This window comes from Salvelinus sp. IW2-2015, linkage group LG6.2 (assembly GCF_002910315.2).
Source record: "Salvelinus sp. IW2-2015 linkage group LG6.2, ASM291031v2, whole genome shotgun sequence".
Taxonomy (NCBI): domain Eukaryota; kingdom Metazoa; phylum Chordata; class Actinopteri; order Salmoniformes; family Salmonidae; genus Salvelinus; species Salvelinus sp. IW2-2015.
The window spans coordinates 14,862,229-14,880,823 of record NC_036846.1 but is presented as its reverse complement, the minus strand read 5'-3'; the positions used below and the strand labels follow the sequence as shown (position 1 = coordinate 14,880,823).

The following is an 18,595-nucleotide window of genomic DNA, read 5'->3' as shown; positions in this document are numbered from 1 at the left end:
CAGTTATCTGCCAAACAAAGGAGTGTTCCTATCCTGTTTCTCTAGGAGGGATGGAGAATGACTGCTGGCTCAGTCTGTTCAGACAAAAGCAGTGCAGTAGTATAAGGCTGAATACTAACTTGACATTTGAGTACCTAACTTAAATGCTCATGCAAGTCTCCCACTGAATTCAATTCAGGATTTATGTGAAATTCCAAGTTACGTGCGCATATCCCAAGTCAGGATCCAGCCCTTTGAATTCAGGTTAGCAGACAATTTTGCTCTGTAAGGAGAGCTGTTTTGACAATAACAATGGCGTGATATCTCAAAGCCCTTGAATGAGAGTTAAATATGTAGACCAAAGCTAGTGTTTTCAACTGTAATCAGAATCTATGTGAAACCCTAATATCCTCACATGCAGAACCCACTTACATACTATGTTACTGCTTCATTAAAATATTTCATACACAATAATCGTGGCCACAGTTGAAATATTTGGTGAAATTCCCTCTTTATTTCCCTTGGAGATGAAGTATTTTTTGTGTAACACTGATACAAGTGCAATACTGATCCCTACATTATTGTTATTTGGTTAAATGGCTTAAAATATGATGTTATATGTAGAAAAAAATCTAAAAGTCACAATTGCACTGGAAATATACAAAATTACATTTGTGTAAAATGTGCAAACGTGAAAAGCTAACAAGTATGCAGATAGCGTACAGTATATGAAAAACAATGAGGTATGGGCAAAGAGATGACAAGAAATCATTCATATTTGCACATGCACCAGGCTAAGATGAAATAACATCAGCAGTTGACTAACACTCACTTTCTCCGTAGCCTGAGTGCCAGTCTGTTTGTGCTATCATGCCAACTCCCTGTCACTCATTATTCATGCCATGTTAGGAGCAGGCAAAAGCACAAACAGATCTGGGACTAGGCTACTCTCTTGATAGGTGGTGGACCATATGCCCTCATTCAAAACATACAATAATAGTATCTTAATTTTCAATAATTACACATTGTATGCCAACACGATATCAGCGCACATTGTCATAATGTCATACTATTGGAGTGGTTGATTATACCCTGGTAGTGAGTAGAATAGTGGTGGTCTGAAACATGGACCGGAAGATGCTAATGAGCACGCACACAGACAGCTATGTCTTACTATACTAGTGAGGTCTTTTGGGGGACCAACAACTGATTTCCATTCAAAATCCAATTTTCCCTAACCGCTAACCCTAAACCTAACTCTTAACCTAATCTTAACCTCTAACCCTAATTCTAACCCTAAAATAGCCATATTACAAGTGAGGACCAACAAAATGTCCTCACAACTCTCTGAATTTTAGTTGGTTTACTATTCTTGTGAGGACTTCTGGTACTTACAAGTATAGAAAAAATGTATCCACACACACACACACACACACCAATGGCCTGGTCAGACCACAGCTGATATACATTTCACCTTAGCCTCCACAAACTCCTGCCTGTCACAACAGTAGTTGTGCATGTAAAAGTAAAAAGCACACTCAGTCATGCAGAACGGTCAACAACAAAAACAACAAGAGAATACATCTACTTTCCAACAGAAAGCAAACAGGGAAACAGAGGATGATGGCTCGTAACAAAAAAAACGTACAAAAACAAGCATCTTTAGCACAAAAAGGATGCGTTTGAGTCAAGGATTCCCATTCACAGTAATGGCTGGATTCTTCCACAGTGCAGGGGCATGTGTGGGGTTTGGAATGGGGGAGAGGGGAGGGCTGGAGGGCACAGAGAACAGCATGGCACTGCCAGGGATGGGGTGAAAAATCATTCCTACAGGAATCCTTAACTGGAAACGAGAGAGAAGGACCATTACTGCTTTCTAGGGATTAACGCCAACACTGGTAGATACCACAGGAGGCTGCTGAAGGGAGGACGGCTCATAATAATGGCCGAAACAGCACTAATGGAATGGCATCAAACACATGGAAACCAGCCATTACCACGAGCCCGTCCTCCCCAATGAAGGTGCCACCAACTTCCTGTGATAGACATACTTTTTAATCAAATGACAGAATCACATTCTTCATGTTAGTGGTAAAATGTCATGTTAAAAGGAACATGCACTTAGGTTGTTACTGTTTATAGGACTTATGAGTGAATGGGGGTGGGGAGATTTAGAGTATCTGTTGAAACTAAATGGACTTGGTATGCTAATAGACACCACACCAACTCAGTGGCCTTGTGGTTAGAGTGTCCGCCCTGGGATTGGAAGGTTGGTAGTTCCATCCCGGCCAGGTCATAAAAATGGGACCTGATGTGTCTCTGTTTGGCATTCAGCATCAAGGAGATAGATTGGGGGTAAGGCCCTATGATAGACTAGTGTCCTGTCCAGGGGGTTTACTTGTACATCAAGCTGACTCACGCTACAGAAACAGGAGATAAGCTCCTGCCCTTTGGGCTCGTGCAAGGCTCCTTACTTTATGGACAGCCGAAGAACCCTTTTGGAACCCTTTCTGTTGATGAGTGTATGGCTGAGTCTGTATGAATAGCGTATCTCTCAGTGTGTTTTTCTTTTGTGTCAACAAAGAGGTGGGTGTCAAATAGCTGAAGGATCAACAACAAAAACATTGCTATAAAAAATCCTTGTACACAAGAATTGGCCCTATAGCTGAACAGCGCACTAGCGTGACCCTGCAGTTTCTGCAGGACTCTGAATGTCTCTTTGTGTAGTGGCTGGCCAGGCCCGGGAAGGGCGGACCACAAAAGCAGATTGTTGTGGTATTGATAGTAGACATATTGTTGCCTGCATTTCTACCAGCTGCTAGAAGTTAAAATACTTATTGAAATAAATGTATAATTATAATTTGAAGACTTCCTTCTCATTTAAGTTCAAATATGTGTTTAACTCACATCTGATTAACATGTATTTAAACATTGATTTTTGTGCTTTTTGTCATTGGTTACCAGGGGAACAGTTGAGTATGCAAGCCTTACCAGGACAAGATGCCTCATGCAGCATGCAGCAAGTGGAGGAGTTAACTGTAAAACAGCATGGATGAACATAGGTGACACATGCACTCACAGGAGAAATATGGTGCATTCAAGACCACTTGGAAACTAGGAACCTCAGAGTTAAATATGTTTTTTTGTGTAGAGCTTCCTATTGGCTGATTCAGATATTTTCAAAGTGGGAAACTTGGGCCTCATCTTTCTACAACAGGTTTATGACTCGGAAATGTCAGTTTCCGAGTTGTCTTGAACGCGGCAACACATACACATGTCACATCTACACCACTCACTAAAACATGCCATGCTCATGTCCTTTGGTTCCTGAACAAAACATTAATTTGTAGCATAAGCTATCTACAGGCTTATATTTTGCACTAGATAAAGAAATAGAAAGGCTCCTTGTTTGGGATCCAAAGGTTTAGCAAACGAGGAAGTATTAACTATCATTCATACGGCCAGTTTCTCAGACAAGATTAAGCTAGGCTTTTTAGTCTAGGTCAAGGCTTAATCTGTGTCCAGGAAACTGGCCAATAATGTTTTGATCAGTAACCCAGAGACATGAAGTGAATGGGGAGGAGAGTAAAGTGAACCATGTGAGGTGGAAAAACAGCTGCCTGGCAGGGGGAAAAGTCCAGAGTTCAGAGATAGTGGAGAGAAAGGACAGAAGAACTGTAAAGAAAATCATTTAGAATAAAAAAAGAACCTTTCTCAGTGCAAGTGTCTTCTTTCTTTCTAACGGGGCCGGTGACAGGGCTCACATCAGCTTGAATACACAACCAGGAGTGATTACCAACATGAAGGGACCCACGACAACAACTCTGTCACCACGGCCCTAATACTGCAGCCCTATACTACAGATAAAACAAGCTGTAAAAATGACAACCAACATTCCTATGGGATATAGGCCTATACCAGCAGTGTCCCTAGTCTAGGGTCAATACAATCAGATTCCTGTAATACCAAGTCTAATTTAGATTAATCTGGTTTACATCTGGTTTAGGATATTACTAGATATGGTACTCTACTCTGTAGAAGAATAGCAAGTCCCCCTCTATACCATAGTTATAAAGGAATAAGAGCAAAGGCTTGCTAGACTGTTAAGCTAAGCATCACGACATCTATTGCTCCTCCATTTCAAAGTAATCAGTCAGTTTTCGTTGATTATCACTCATCCATTAGACTGGGGAGAGAAACCACTCAATGCTCAGTGACATTAACGGTCAGGCAAAGAGTTCCTGGAAATGCATCGACACAAGGCAAATGAAAGCTTCGATAAGGAGTTTGTCGTCTTTCTAGGTGTGGTGTGTGCCAGGCTTCTTTATATCTGAGGTGCGGTGATGCAACAACAGCATACAGTACAGTGGTCCACATATATACAGCACAGAACTAAATCACATTTCTATTTTGATCAGTCCATCCCACCATCTGTATCACCAAATACAAATGCGTGGATAGGGAAGGACAGTATTACATCATTTTGGATGGCACCTAATCTAAGTGGAATGAATGACCCAGTGTTCCCCTATTATTGTATAGGCAGGGCACCCCTCATTTTGGTTAATGAGGCCCTGAATGTTGATTTGGGGGCCTTTGCGCTCAGCCTGGAAAACAATCTAGGGGAAACAATATAGTCACAATTTATCCAGTTGGTCTTTGATCCTCCTAGATCAGACTGCTCCAGTCTAGTATCCCTAAGGAATCCTCAAGTATAGCTGGGTCGTGTTCATTAAGGCAGGCAACATGAACCATGTTAAAGCATTTCGAACTGAACATGAAAATGAGCGTTTCTCATTTGACAGGTCTAGGTAGCCCCTCCCTGTTTCAGTCTGTTCTATTCTGTTTGGGTGCCTAATGAACATGACCCTGAACACTGCCTGCTGTGTGAGTAGTAGGGAGGTGAACGCAGGAGACACTCACTTTTTCCTCTCCTTGTCCCTCTTGAGTGTGGTGGAGCCCCCTGCCTGCAGAGCCTGGGACTGCAGGAGCTCAGCGGCCGTCTTTTTCTGCTTGAAGCCGTTGAGCTCGTCATCCAGGGATTTCTTCTTGTCCTCCAGCTTCTTCTTCTCATCCTGGTGCAGCTTCTTGAGCCGGTCAAACTTCTCGTGCAGCTATGTGGCGAGGGAGAAGACTTACGTCTCAGATAGAAACTAATTTAGGTGTGATATCTGTAGCAAACAGAGATGTCGCACATGTAACCCTAGTTCTTCTTAGGTTGGTAGGATTGGTGATGACGTGGCAGAATTAAAGCGTTAACTAGTAACGGCGAAACCTTCCTGTGTACACACATACACAAACCTCTTTCTCGGCCTCCTTCAGCTCAGCCTCCTTTTCCTTGACTCTCTGGACGAACATCTGCCTCATCTCTTCCTCTTTCTTCTGCAGCTCTCCCATGAACTCGTTCCTCTTGGCCTCATACGTCTCCTGCAGACTGGGGTCCACACAGAAAGAGGAAAGACATAAATGATGTCATACTAATGAGTCATATACGTTAGTACTATGTCTATCATTACAGTGGAATAGAGCAGACTGTCATTTAAATCAAAATGATAAAAGTGTTTGTGATTAACTAAGGGGGTGGTAGAAAGTGGAAAGTGGTGCATCCCGTTTCTTCACCCTTCTCCTAAAGAGTGCTCTGGCACTATTTTTATTTTATTTTTATTTTTTCTACAAGACTACAACACAAAAATAAAACGCACACTATACAAAGCACTCTTTAAGGTGGTCAACATATATTTTCCAAATTCGGTCAAACATGCCTGGTTTATGTTTCATTTTATAACATATAGTCTTATAGGATTGTAGCTAGAGAGTTCAGTCCTCCTGTTTGTTATTGAGGGTGAATATAAGGCTTTCCAATTGATGGCGTTCCATTTTTTTGCAGCAATTAGACCTAGATTACAAAACTTCCTCTGATATTGATCATCAATATTTACATTTCCCAACAGACATAATCGTGGAGATGGATGGATATAAATTACTAAACACAATGAAATGATAGCACATACATTGTCAGTTTACCACAGGACCACAGCAAATGTAAAAGGGTTCCTTTGTGCTATTTGCATCTCCAACAGAGATATGACATTTCTGGGTGCATTAGGTGCATTCTGGCAGGAGTGTAGTAAGTTCTATGAATTATATTAAGTTGCAGTAGTTTATGTCTACCGTTGTAGGAGCAGGTATGAACCATTTCACAGATTTTTTTTTATTTCACCTTTATTTAACCAGGTAGGCCAGTTGAGAACAAGTTCTCATGTACAACTGAAACCTGGCCAAGATAAAGCAAAGCAATTGAGGGGGCTGAGGTGCACCCATGACCCGCTCGGAAATCAGATTGCATAGCGGAAAAGGTACGGTGGGATTCAAAATGGTCGGTGATCCGTTTGTTAACTTGGCTTTCAAAGATTTTAGAAAGGCAGGGTAGGATAGATATAGAACTGTAACAGTTTGGGTCTAGAGTGTCTCCCCCTTTGAAGAGGGGGATGACCGCGGCAGCTTTCCAATCTTTAGGGATCTCAGACGATACGAAAGAGAGATTGAACAGGCTAGTAAATAGGGATTGCAACAATTGCGGCGGATCATTTTAGAAAGAGAGGGTCCAGATTGTCTAGCCCAGCTAATTTGTAGGGGTCCAGATTATACAGCTCTTTCAGAACATCAGCTATCTGGATTTGGGTGAAGGAGAAATGGGGAAGGCTTGGGCGAGTTGCTGTGGGGGGTGCAGAGCTGTTGACCGGGGCAGGGGTAGCCAGGTGGAAAGCAAGGCCAGCCGTCGAAAAATTCTTATTGAAATGATCGATTATCGTAGATTTATCGGTGGTGACAGTGTTTCGTAGCCTCAGTGCAGTGGGCAGCTGGGAGGAGGTGCTCTTATTCTCCATGGACTTTACAGTGTCCCAGAACTTTTTTGAGTTTGTGCTACAGGATGCACATTTTTGTTTGAAAAAGCTAGCCTTTGCTTTCCTAACTGCCTGTGTATATTGGTTCCTAACTTCCCTGAAAAGTTACATATCGCGGGGGCTATTCAATGCTAATGCAGTACGCCACAGGATGTTTTTGTGCTGGTCAAGGGCAGTCAAGTCTGGAGTGAACCAAGGGCTATATCTGTTCTTAGTTGTACATTTTTTGAATGGGGCATGCTTATTTAAGATGGTGAGGAAAGCAATTTTAAAGAATAACAAAGGCATCCTCTACTGACGGAATGAGTTTAATATCCTTCCAGGATACCCGGGCCAGGTCAATTAGAAAGGCCTGCTCGCTGAAGTGTTTTAGGGAGCGTTTGGCAGTGATGAAGGGTGGTCGTTTGACCGCGGACCCATTACGGACGCAGGCAATGAGGCAGTGATCGCTGAGATCCTGCTTGAAGACAGCAGAGGAGTATTTAGAGGGCAGGTTGGTCAGGATGATATCTATGAGGGTGCCCGTGTTTACGGACTTAGGCTTGTACCTGGTAGGTTCCTTGATTATTTGTGTGAGATTGAGGGCATCCAGCTTAGATTGTAGGACGGCCGGGGTGTTAAGCATATCCCAGTTTAGGTCACCTAACAGTACAAACTCTGAAGATAAATGGGGGGCAATTAATTCACATATGGTGTCCAGGGCACAGCTGGGGGCTGAGGGGGGTCGATAACAAGCGACAACAGTGAGAGACTGGTGGATTTTTAAAAGTAGAAGCTCGAACTGTTTTGGCACAGACCTGGATAGCATGACAGAACTCTGCAGGCTATCTCTGCAGTAGATTGCAACTCCACCCCCTTTGGCAGTTCTATCTTGGCGGAAAATTTTGTAGTTGGGGATGGAAATTTCAGAATTTTTGGTGGCCTTCCTAAGCCAGGATTCAGACACGGCTAGGACATCAGGGTTGGTGGAGTGTGCTAAAGCAGTGAATAAAACAAACTTAGGGAGGAGGATTCTAATGTTAACATGCACGAAACCAAGGCTTTTACGTTTACAGAAGTCAACAAAAGATAGTGCCTGGGGAATAGGAGTGGAACAGGGCCTGGGTTAACCTCTACATCACCAGAAGAAAAGAGGAGGAGTAGGATAAGGGTACGGCTAAAGGCTATAAGAACTGGTCGTCTAGTGCGTTGGGGACAGAGAATAAAAGGAGCAGATGTCTGGGCATGGTAGAATAGATTCAGGGCATAACGTACAGACAATGGAAAAGGTAAGATGTGAGTATAGTGGAGGTAAACCTAGGCATTGAGTGAAAATGAGAGAGGTTTCATCTCTGGAGGCACCAGTTAAGCCAGGTGAGGTCTCCGCATGTGCGTGGGGTGGGACAAAAGAGCTATCTAAGGCATTTTGAGAGGGACTGAGGGCTCTACAGTGAAATAAAACAGTAAGAACTAGCCAAGGCAGCAGTAGACAAGGCATATTGACATTAGAGAGAGGCATAAAGCAAACACAGGTGTTGATCAGGAGAGCTAAGACAACAACGGGTAAATGGCGATGAATGGGCGGGGAGGGTTAGTTAGGTACATATATGACCTGAGTTCGAGGCTGGGGCCGACAGGTAAACAAAAAGAGGTACAGTGTTTTTGAAACAGTCCAGAGGGCATCAGCTGTGTAGCCGAGTGATCATAGGGTCAAAGGAGCAGCAATAGGTGAGTCAGGGTGCCGTTCTGTAGTCACTACTACGCTAGGCAAGCAGGGGACACATGGTTCAGAAAAGCTAGCAGGCCGGGGCTAGTAGATGGTTCTTCGGCGACATCGTAACAGAAGAGCCTGTTGAGACCTCCTCGGACGGTTACGTCGGTAGACCAGTCGTGATGGATCGGTGGGGCTCCGTGTCGGCAGTAAAAGGGTCCAGGCCAATTGGCAAAATAGGTATTGTAGCCCAAGAATTGGCTGAAGGACCTCTTTGGCTAGCCGAGAGATAGGCCTAGCTCCAGGCTAGCTCCAGGCTAACTGGTGCTTGCTTCGGGACAGAGACGTTAGCCAGGAGCAGCCACTCGGATAGCAGCTAGCTAGCTGTGATGATCCGGTGTAAAGGTTCAGAGCTTGCGGTAGGAATCCAGAGATGTGGTATGGAAAAAGCAGTCTAATATGCTCTGGGTTGATATCACGCTGTGCAGACTGGCAGGAATTGACCGGGCTGAGGCTGGCTGATGTCCGAGTTAACAGTGATGACCGCTAGCACTGGCTAACTGACTACTAGCTAGTAGCTAGTTAGCTGGCTAGCTTCTACTGTGGGTTCCAGTTCCAAAGTGTAAAAAATTGCAGATCCGTACCACATTGGGTGAGGAGGGTTGCAGGAGAGTATGTTCAGTCCATAGATGGAAATTGAGATTAAAAATATATACGAAATATATACGAAGAAAACGATATATACATGGGACGGGACGGGACAAATAGACATCCGACTGCTACGCCATCTTGGAACATATCTGTGACCAATAGTTCTCCTCAATTTCTTCCTTTAGATCTGTTTCCCATGGTTTCCTTCTAGGTTCTGAACCATCTGGTAGAGTTTAAATCAACCCTTGATAAAACTTGGCAATCAACTTCTTTAGCGTTGCAGCCTCTTTCAGTATTTTTTCTATGCTATAAGCAGTCGGTTCATCCAGATTCTGTTGAAGTGATTGAATACGATCTGAATGGAAGAACTTAAAAGAAATCGGCCTTGGATAATCCCAAGTCTTTCTTGTAATTGATTGAATCAGTAGAGATCCATGTTCGAAATTCATAATGCCACTTTGGAACAAGGACTTAAAGGTGTTATCATTAAACACTGGAGGTAAGGTGGGGTTATTCCAAATAGGGGTGCCTGGCGATATTTGTTCTTTCCACCTCATGAATTAATGTACATTTTCCAAAACATTAATGACATTGAGAATCAGTGGACTGTCTGTTTTTAGTAGTGAATATAGTGAATATATTTTAGATCATAACGTATTACATGTACGACTTCAATAGTCCTCCATGCACAAGGATAGACTGATTTCCATTGTTTAAGTGAAAGCAGTTGTACAGCCCAGTAATACATCTTCCTATGAGGTAGTCCAAGACGTCCAGCTTTATAGAGGAAGTATTAAACAGTCAATTTGACTCTTGAGGTCTTTCCATTCCAAATAAAGTTGGAGAGCAGGCCATTTTATTTAAAAAAGTTGGATGGAATTGAAACTGTCAGGGGCTGGAATAAATACATCAACCTTATTAATATATTCATTTTGATTATGTTGACCCTACCCATCATAGAGAAAGGGAGAGATCTCCATTACTGAACATCGGATTCAACCTATCTATTAAAGGAGAGTAATTGATTTTATGTGCCTCCTCCAGACTGCATGGTATCAGTACACCCAGGGATGTCATATGTCTTTGTCTATTTCCACTTAGATGTACTTTCTAAGCTTGAGAAGTCATGATTACAAACGGGCATTATTTCAGTTCTCCCAATTTACTTTGAATCTGGACACAGCACCATGTGTCCAACAGTAATAAAAGGCATGTCAGAGAATGTTCTGGTTTAGATCAATAAAGTAAAACGTAATCTGCATACAATGATGTCACATGTTGATCTCCACCAATCTCTATGCCCCGGATTGAGCCATGAGCTCTAATTATTGTTGCTAGGGGTTCTGTGGCTAAAGAAAATAAATAACCAGACAAAAGGTTTCCCTGTGGAGGGAGTTTACACCATTGTTAAATCCATGACAAGGAGTGTGCAGCAGGGTGGAGAATCGGGACGCAGTCTCTGAGGGATGTAGGGAGTTAAGAGGAAACAGGAAGTAAGGAGGAAATATGAAGAGAAGCAGCCTCACCTGAAGGGTTTGCAGTCGGGGTCCGTGTCCTTGAAGCCCATCTCCTCCAGCTTGCAGCGACGGTAGAGCTCGTAGTGTCTGGTGTGAGTCTGCTCTCTAAGATCCTCCATGTTCACCCTGATTAGCATCTCTCTCAGCTTCACAAAGTCACAGTGGTTCTCATTCTCCACTGCCGACAACACACACACACACACACACACACACACACACACACACACACACACACACACACACACACCTGTCTCTTATACACATCTAGATGTGTATAAGAGACAGCACACACACACACACACACACACACACACACACACACACACACACACACACACACACACACACACACACACGTCAGACAGCTACTACTCAACAGCGTTTGATTAAAACACTACCACTGGTTGTGACAGTGTGGGTCAATCCATTAACCACTACAAATTGAACAAACGACAGCCATTGTAAAAGACCAGAACCACACATTCACAACTCACATAATTGCTTGTTTTAAACACATTTCTGACTAAACTGCGATTGAAATGTGCAGGCATGTGTAATACTCAGTGAACACTAATAACAAATGTACACAGCTCCATTCATGCCTTATGGAGGGTTCATTTCTGGTTTTAGAATATAGCGGAGGGCCACAGAGTCATGTGCAACATCAGAGTGAACCATACAGTGAACGGAGGAGAGCACCGTACTCGGCGAACGGAGGAGAGCACCGTACTCGGCGAACGGAGGAGAACACCGTACTCGGCGAACGGAGGAGAGCACCGTACTCGGCGAACGGAGGAGAGCACCGTACTCTGCGAACGGAGGAGAGCACCGTACTCTGCGAACGGAGGAGAGCACCGTACTCAATGTCTGAGACAGCCTCAGCCTTGTATATATGTTCCATGTGCTGGGCAGGGCTAGGTCTAGTTCACACAACCCCCCCACGTATCCACACACAGCCTAAACCGACATGCATACGAGTACACCATACTGAACCAAAGAACAAATTGACAGGTGATAAGGTGTGGGAATACGGAGGAAGTGTCATATAATTTGATATACTGAGAATACGAGACGTTTCACATCTGTATTCCTATGGTAGTAAATCAGTGACTTACCCTGATAATGCTCGCAGGTTTCATGACCTACCACTTTTCAAGCATTATTGACTCGTTTGAGATAAATCAATTGCATAGAACCCTCAGACATTTGTGACATGACTCAAGCAACCGCTGCTGTAGCTCATACAGTTATGGAAGAGTGGGCGCATGCATTGTTAAATAGACAAACTTGAATGAGATTACATAAGCAGCAGTGATGGCTTCCCTCCTGACAGTATAAATGTAGTTGTTTAGGGAGTTGGGGTGGAATGAGTGGGAGGGAAATGGTGGCCAAAAATGGAAGGACCCCCCGCTCTCATTTCCCCAGTTGTATGTGACCTAGCTTACCCTGTACCGTCCCCCAGGGGTACTGCCGCGCTTTCACCATCTTGTTGCCGATCTTCACTTCCTCCGTGCTTCCCACCACGGCGAACGGCAAATGGGCCTGCGGAGCAGAAGGGATTCTCGTTAGTGCAGGGACACCTATCCCTCTCTCTGCCTTTCTCTCTTTCTATCAAACACAACACACATATCACACACATCATGCAAACACACACACTATTGACACTACCTGCAATTATCATCCCATGTTATCACTCCATTACATAACTTGATTATTTAGATTTGGATAAATTGGAGTACATCTCTTGACAGGCAAAACAATTGGCAGAGTGAACCTAACACAAAGTTAATTACAAGTGATTTGAATCATGTTAGGTCTATATTGCAAGTTAATACACGTTCCATTCATCCAACAGCAAGGGCTTCTCACTGCAGTGATCGGAGTGGGTGGCCTTTCTGCCAGAGTGGTGGCGTCTTCGTGAGATCGGAGGGCGAGAGTCTTGAGAGCTAATTGACTAACGCAAATCAGCTGGGTTCTGCTCAGTCAGAAGAATTGGCATTCTCCACTCGCGTATGTCACTCCTCATGGTCCGCTCATTTAACCCCGGCCCGTTAGTCAGCGGCCAGGGGCCCTTTCCCACATAGAGCTTCCTGTAGCAAGAGCTAGCTGATTGCCATACACTGTACTGGACTGGTGGAGGAGGAAGACTGGACACAGATGGTACTCGTATCCTGCTCTAGTGCTGCTGTTTCAATGTTCTGAGAATGAACAGAATAAATTACTCAGAACTCTCATAGTGAAAGGAAACTCACTCGAGGGGTACAGATACACAACTATATCTACTCCTGTAATGATTGTGTCCACTATATTGTACGTATATTGTATTACTTGGCGTCACAAATAAATCTTCCATGAAAACATCAACTATCGTATTCACTTGATATTTCTTCCTAACCAAACCTTGTCAGTCACTCTCATACCTCTCAACTATAACTAGTAAGTCTGTATAACTTGCTGAAATGCTGCTGAACTAAAATGAGCAGCATCATAGAAGGGTTATCTTACGTTCATGGTGGAGTTGATCTCTGCCACCGTCTCATCGTCGATGGGGAACTGGTAGATCAGAACACCGTTGCTGACCAGCTCACTGGTGATCTTGATCTTGAACTTGGTCAGCTCGCTTTTGGAGATGGCGTCTGATTTGGCAATGATGGGGATGATGTTGACCTGTTGTTTGAGGAGATGAAATTAGATCAGAAAATGTTATTAGGCTATCCACTAATGAGGAAATGATATGTGCAGGCACATAGACAAAACAATCATTCAAAATACATACAAAAGACACAGGCATTGATTTGTTTGTTTTTTACATACTTGCATCAAGTTTTTAAATCAGAATTACAATATTTAGTACAAAGTGCATGCTAGCAGCTAGGGAGCAGAGCAGGTGTAGGATTGTTGTTATTTTTTTAATTTCACCTTTATTTAACCAGGTAGGCAAGTTGAGAACAATTTCTCATTTACAATTGCGACCTGGCCAAGATAAAGCAAAGCAGTTCGACACATACAACAACACAGAGTTACACATGGAGTAAAACAAACATACAGTCAATAATACAGTAGAAAAAAAATAAGTATATACAATGTGAGCAAATGAGTTGAGATAAGGGAGGTAAAAGGCAAAAAAAAAAGGCCATGGTGGCGAAGTAAATACAATATAGCAAGTAAAACACTGGAATGGTAGATTTGCAGTGGAAGAATGTGCAAAATAAAGATAGAAATAATGGGGTCCAAAGGAGCTAAATAAATAAATAAATACAGTCGGGGGAGAGGTAGTTGTTTTGGGCTAAATTATAGATGGGCTATGTACAGGTGCAGTAATCTGTGAGCTGCTCTGACAGCTGGTGCTTAAAGCTAGTGAGGGAGATAAGTGTTTCCAGTTTCAGAGATTTTTGTAGTTCATTCCAGTCATTGGCAGCAGAGAACTGGAAGGAGAGGCGGCCAAAGGAAGAATTGGTTTTGGGGGTGACCAGAGAGATATACCTGCTGGAGCGCGTGCTACAGGTGGGTGCTGCTATGGTGACCAGCGAGCTGAGATAAGGGGGGACTTTACCTAGTAGGGTCTTGTAGATGACCTGGAGCCAGTGGGTTTGGGGACGAGTATGAAGCGAGGGTCAGCCAAAGAGAGAGTACAGGTCGCAGTGGTGGGTAGTATATGGGGCTTTGGTGACAAAACGGATGGCACAGTGATAGACTGCATCCAATTTATTGAGTAGGGTATTGGAGGCTATTTTGTAAATGACATCGCCGAAGTCGAGGATCGGTAGGATGGTCAGTTTTACAAGGGCAGCATGAGTGAAGGATGCTTTGTTGCGAAATAGAAAGCCAATTCTAGATTTAACTTTGGATTGGAAATGTTTGATGTGAGTCTGGAAGGAGAGTTTACAGTCTAACCAGACACCTAGGTATTTGTAGTTGTCCACATATTCTAAGTCAGAACCGTCCAGAGTAGTGATGTTGGACGGGCGGGCAGGTGCAGGCAGCGATCGGTTGAAGAGCATGCATTTAGTTTTACTTGTATTTAAGAGCAATTGGAGGCCACAGAAGGAGAGTTGTATGGCATTGAAACTCGTCTGGTTGTTAACAGAGTGTCCAAAGAAGGGCCAGAAGTATACAGAATGGTGTCATCTGCGTAGAGGTGGATCAGAGACTCACCAGCAGGCAAGAGCGACATCATTGATGTATACAGAGAAGAGAGTCGGTCCAAGAATTGAACCCTGTGGCACCCCCATAGAGACTGCCAGAGGCCCGGACAACAGGCTCTCCGATTTGACACACTGAACTCTATCAGAGAAGTAGTTGGTGAACCAGGCGAGGCAATCATTTGAGAAACCAAGGCTATCGAGTCTGCCGATGAGGATGTGGTGATTGACAGAGTCGAAAGCCTTGGCCAGGTCAATGAATACGGCTGCACAGTATTGTTTCTTATCGATGGCGGTTAGGATATCGTTTAGGACCTTGAGCGTGGCTGAGGTGCACCCATGACCAGCTCTGAAACCAGATTGCATAGCGGAGAAGGTATGGTGGGATTAGGAGTTGCAACAATTTCGGCAGATAATTTTAGAAAGAAAGGGTCCAGATTGTCTAGCCCGGGTCCAGATTTTGCAGCTCTTTCAGAACATCAGCTGACTGGATTTGGGAGAAGGAGAAATGGGGAAGGCTTGGGCGAGTTGCTGTGGGGGGTGCAGTGCTGTTGACCGGGGTAGGGGTAGCCAGGTGGAAAGCATGGCCAGCCATAGAAAAATGCTTATTGAAATTCTCAATTATAGTGGATTTATTGGTGGTGATAGTGTTTCCTGTCCTCAGTGCAGTGGGCAGCTGGGAGGAGGTGTTCTTATTTTCCATGGACTTTACAGTGTCGCGGAACTTTTTGGAGTTTGTGTTGCAGGAAGCAAATTTCAGCTTGAAAAAGCTAGCCTTAGCTTTTCTAACTGCCTGTGTATATTGGTTTCTAGCTTCCCTGAAAAGTTGCATATCACGGGGGCTGTTCGATGCTAATGCAGAACGCCATAGGATGTTTTTGTGTTGGTTAAGGGCAGTCAGGTCTGGAGAGAACCAAGGGCTATATCTGTTCCTGGTTCTAAATTTCTTGAATGGGGCATGCTTATTTAAGATGGTGAGGAAGGCATTTTAAAAAAAATAACCAGGCATCCTCTACTGACGGGATGATATCAATATCCTTCCAGGATACCCGGCCAGGTCGATTAGAAAGTCCTGCTCGCTGAAGTGTTTCAGGGAGCGTTTGACAGTGATGAGTGGAGGTCGTTTGACCGCTGACCCATTACGGATGCAGGCAATGATCGTTGAGATCTTGGTTGAAAACAGCAGAGGTGTATTTAGAGGGCAAGTTGGGTAGGATGATATCTATGAGGGTGCCCGTGTTTACGGCTTTGGGGTGGTACCTGGTAGGTTCATTGATAATTTGTGTGAGATTGAGGGCATCAAGCTTAGATTGTAGGATGGCTGGGGAGTTAAGCATGTTCCAGTTTAGGTTGCCTAGCAGCACGAGCTCTGAAGATAGATGGGGGGCAATCAGTTCACATATGGTGTCCAGAGCACAGCTGGGGGCAGAGGGTGGTCTATAGCAGGTGGCAACAGTGAGAGACTTGTTTTTAGAGAGGTGGATTTTTAAAAGTAGAAGTTCAAATTGCTTGGGTACAGACCTGGATAGTAGGACAGAACTCTGCAGGCTATCTTTGCAGTAGATTGCAACACCGCCCCCTTTGGCCGTTCTATCTTGTCTGAAAATCTTGTAGTTAGGAATGGAGATTTCAGAATTTTTGGTGGTCTTCCTAAGCCAGGATTCAGACACATCCGGGTTGGCAGTGTGTGCTAAAGCAGTGAATAAAACAAACTTAGGGAGGAGGCTTCTAATGTTAACATGCATGAAACTAAGGCTATTACGGTTACAGAAGTCATCAAAAGAGAGCGCCTGGGGAATAGGAGTGGAGCTAGGTACTGCAGGGCCTGGATTCACCTCTACATCACCAGAGGAACAGAGGATAAGTAGGATAAGGGTACGGCTAAAAGCTATGAGAATTGGTCGTCTAGAACGTCCGGAACAGAGAGTAAAAGGAGGTTTCTGGGGGCGATAAAATAGCTTCAAGGTATAATGTACAGACAAAGGTATGGTAGTATGTGAATACAGTGGAGGTAAACCTAGGTATTGAGTGATGATGAGATACAGTGGGGAGAACAAGTATTTGATACACTGCCGATTTTGCAGGTTTTCCTACTTACAAAGCATGTAGAGGTCTGTAATTATTATCATAGGTACACTTCAACTATGAGAGACGGAATCTAAAACAAAAATCCAGAAAATCACATTGTACGATTTTTAAGTAATTAATTTGCATTTTATTGCATGACATAAGTATTTGATACATCAGAAAAGCAGAACTTAATATTTGGTACAGAAACCTTTGTTTGGCAATTACAGAGATCATACGTAATCTTCTCCTTTCCCCTCCTGATAACCAGGTGGTGAATCGCATCTCTGCATGTCTGGCAGACATATCAGTGTGGATGACGGATCACCACCTCAGTGAACCTCGGCAAGACGGAGCTGCTCTTCCTCCCGGGGAAGGACTGCCCGTTCCATGATCTCGCAATCACGGTTGACAACTCCATTGTGTCCTCCTCCCAGAGTGCTAAGAACCTTGGCGTGATCCTGGACAACACCCTGTCGTTCTCAACTAACATCAAGGCGGTGACCCCGTTCCTGTGGTTCATGCTCTACAACATTCGCAGAGTACGACCCTGCCTCACGCAGGAAGCGGCGCAGGTCCTAATCCAGGCACTTGTCATCTCCCGTCTGGATTACTGCAACTCGCTGTTGGCTGGCGCTCCCTGCCTGTGCCATTAAACCCCTACAACTCATCCAGAACGCGCAGCCCGTCTGGTGTTCAACCTTCCCAAGTTCTCTCACGTCACCCCGCTCCTCCGCTCTCTCCACTGGCTTCCAGTTGAAGCTTGCATCCGCTACAAGACCATGGTGCTTGCCTACGGAGCTGTGAGGGGAACGGCAACTCCGTACCTTCAGGCTCTGATCAGGCCCTACACCCAAACAAGGGCACTGCGTTCATCCACCTCTGGCCTGCTCGCCTCCCTACTCTGAGGAGTACAGTTCCCGCTCAGCCAGTCAAAACTGTTTGCTGCTCTGGCACCCCAATGGTGGAACAAACTCCTCACGACGCCAAGGTCAGCGAGTCAATCACCACCTTCCGGAGACACCTGAACCCCACCTCTTTAAGGAATACCTAGGATAGGATAAAGTAATCCTTCTAACCCCCCCCCCCCCCCCCTTAAAAGAGTTAGATGCACTATTGTAAAGTGGTTGTTCCACTGGATATCATAAGGTGAATGCACCAATTTGTAAGTCGCTCTGGATAAGAGCGTCTGCTAAATGACTTAAATGTAAATGTAATGTAATACGTTTCCTGTAGTTCTTGACTAGGTTTGCACACACTGCAGCAGGGATTTTGGCCCACTCCTCCTCCAGATCTTCTCCAGATCCTTCAGGTTTCGGGGCTGTCGCTGGGCAATACGGACTTTCAGCTCCCTCCAAAGATTTTCTATTGGGTTCAGGTCTGGAGACTGGCTAGGCCACTCCAGGACCTTGAGATGCTTCTTACGGAGCCACTCCTTAGTTGCCATGGCTGTGTGCTTCGTGTCGTTGTCATGCTGGAAGACCAGCCACGACCCATCTTCAATGCATTTACTGAGGGAAGGAGGTTGTTGGCCAAGATCGCGATACATGGCCAATCCATCTCCCTCAATCCGGTGCAGTCGTCCTGTCCCCTTTGCAGAAAAGCATCCCAAAGAATGATGTTTCCACCTCCATGCTTCACGGT

The 18,595-nt window shown here is 44.4% G+C and overlaps 1 protein-coding gene across 7 annotated transcripts in view; it reads right to left on the bottom strand.

The window, feature by feature from the left end:
• The window catches only part of septin6 (septin-6), a 39,929-nt gene that overhangs the window by 4,211 nt on the left and 17,123 nt on the right, over positions 1–18,595 (bottom strand). For 2 of the 7 annotated variants that reach the window (XM_023990262.2, XM_023990263.1), the window contains exons 5-9: positions 13,248–13,409; positions 12,188–12,284; positions 10,752–10,920; positions 5,281–5,413; positions 4,903–5,093 (exon numbers count right to left, since the gene is read on the bottom strand). In XM_023990262.2, the coding sequence (XP_023846030.1) occupies positions 4,903–5,093; positions 5,281–5,413; positions 10,752–10,920; positions 12,188–12,284; positions 13,248–13,409 (752 nt within the window). Of the gene's footprint in view, positions 1–460; positions 1,823–2,970; positions 3,016–3,688; positions 3,749–4,902; positions 5,094–5,280; positions 5,414–10,751; positions 10,921–12,187; positions 12,285–13,247; positions 13,410–18,595 lie in introns of those variants that run through there. The other 5 variants (XR_002877574.3, XM_023990264.3, XR_002877575.1 and 2 more) reach the window with 5 other exon arrangements.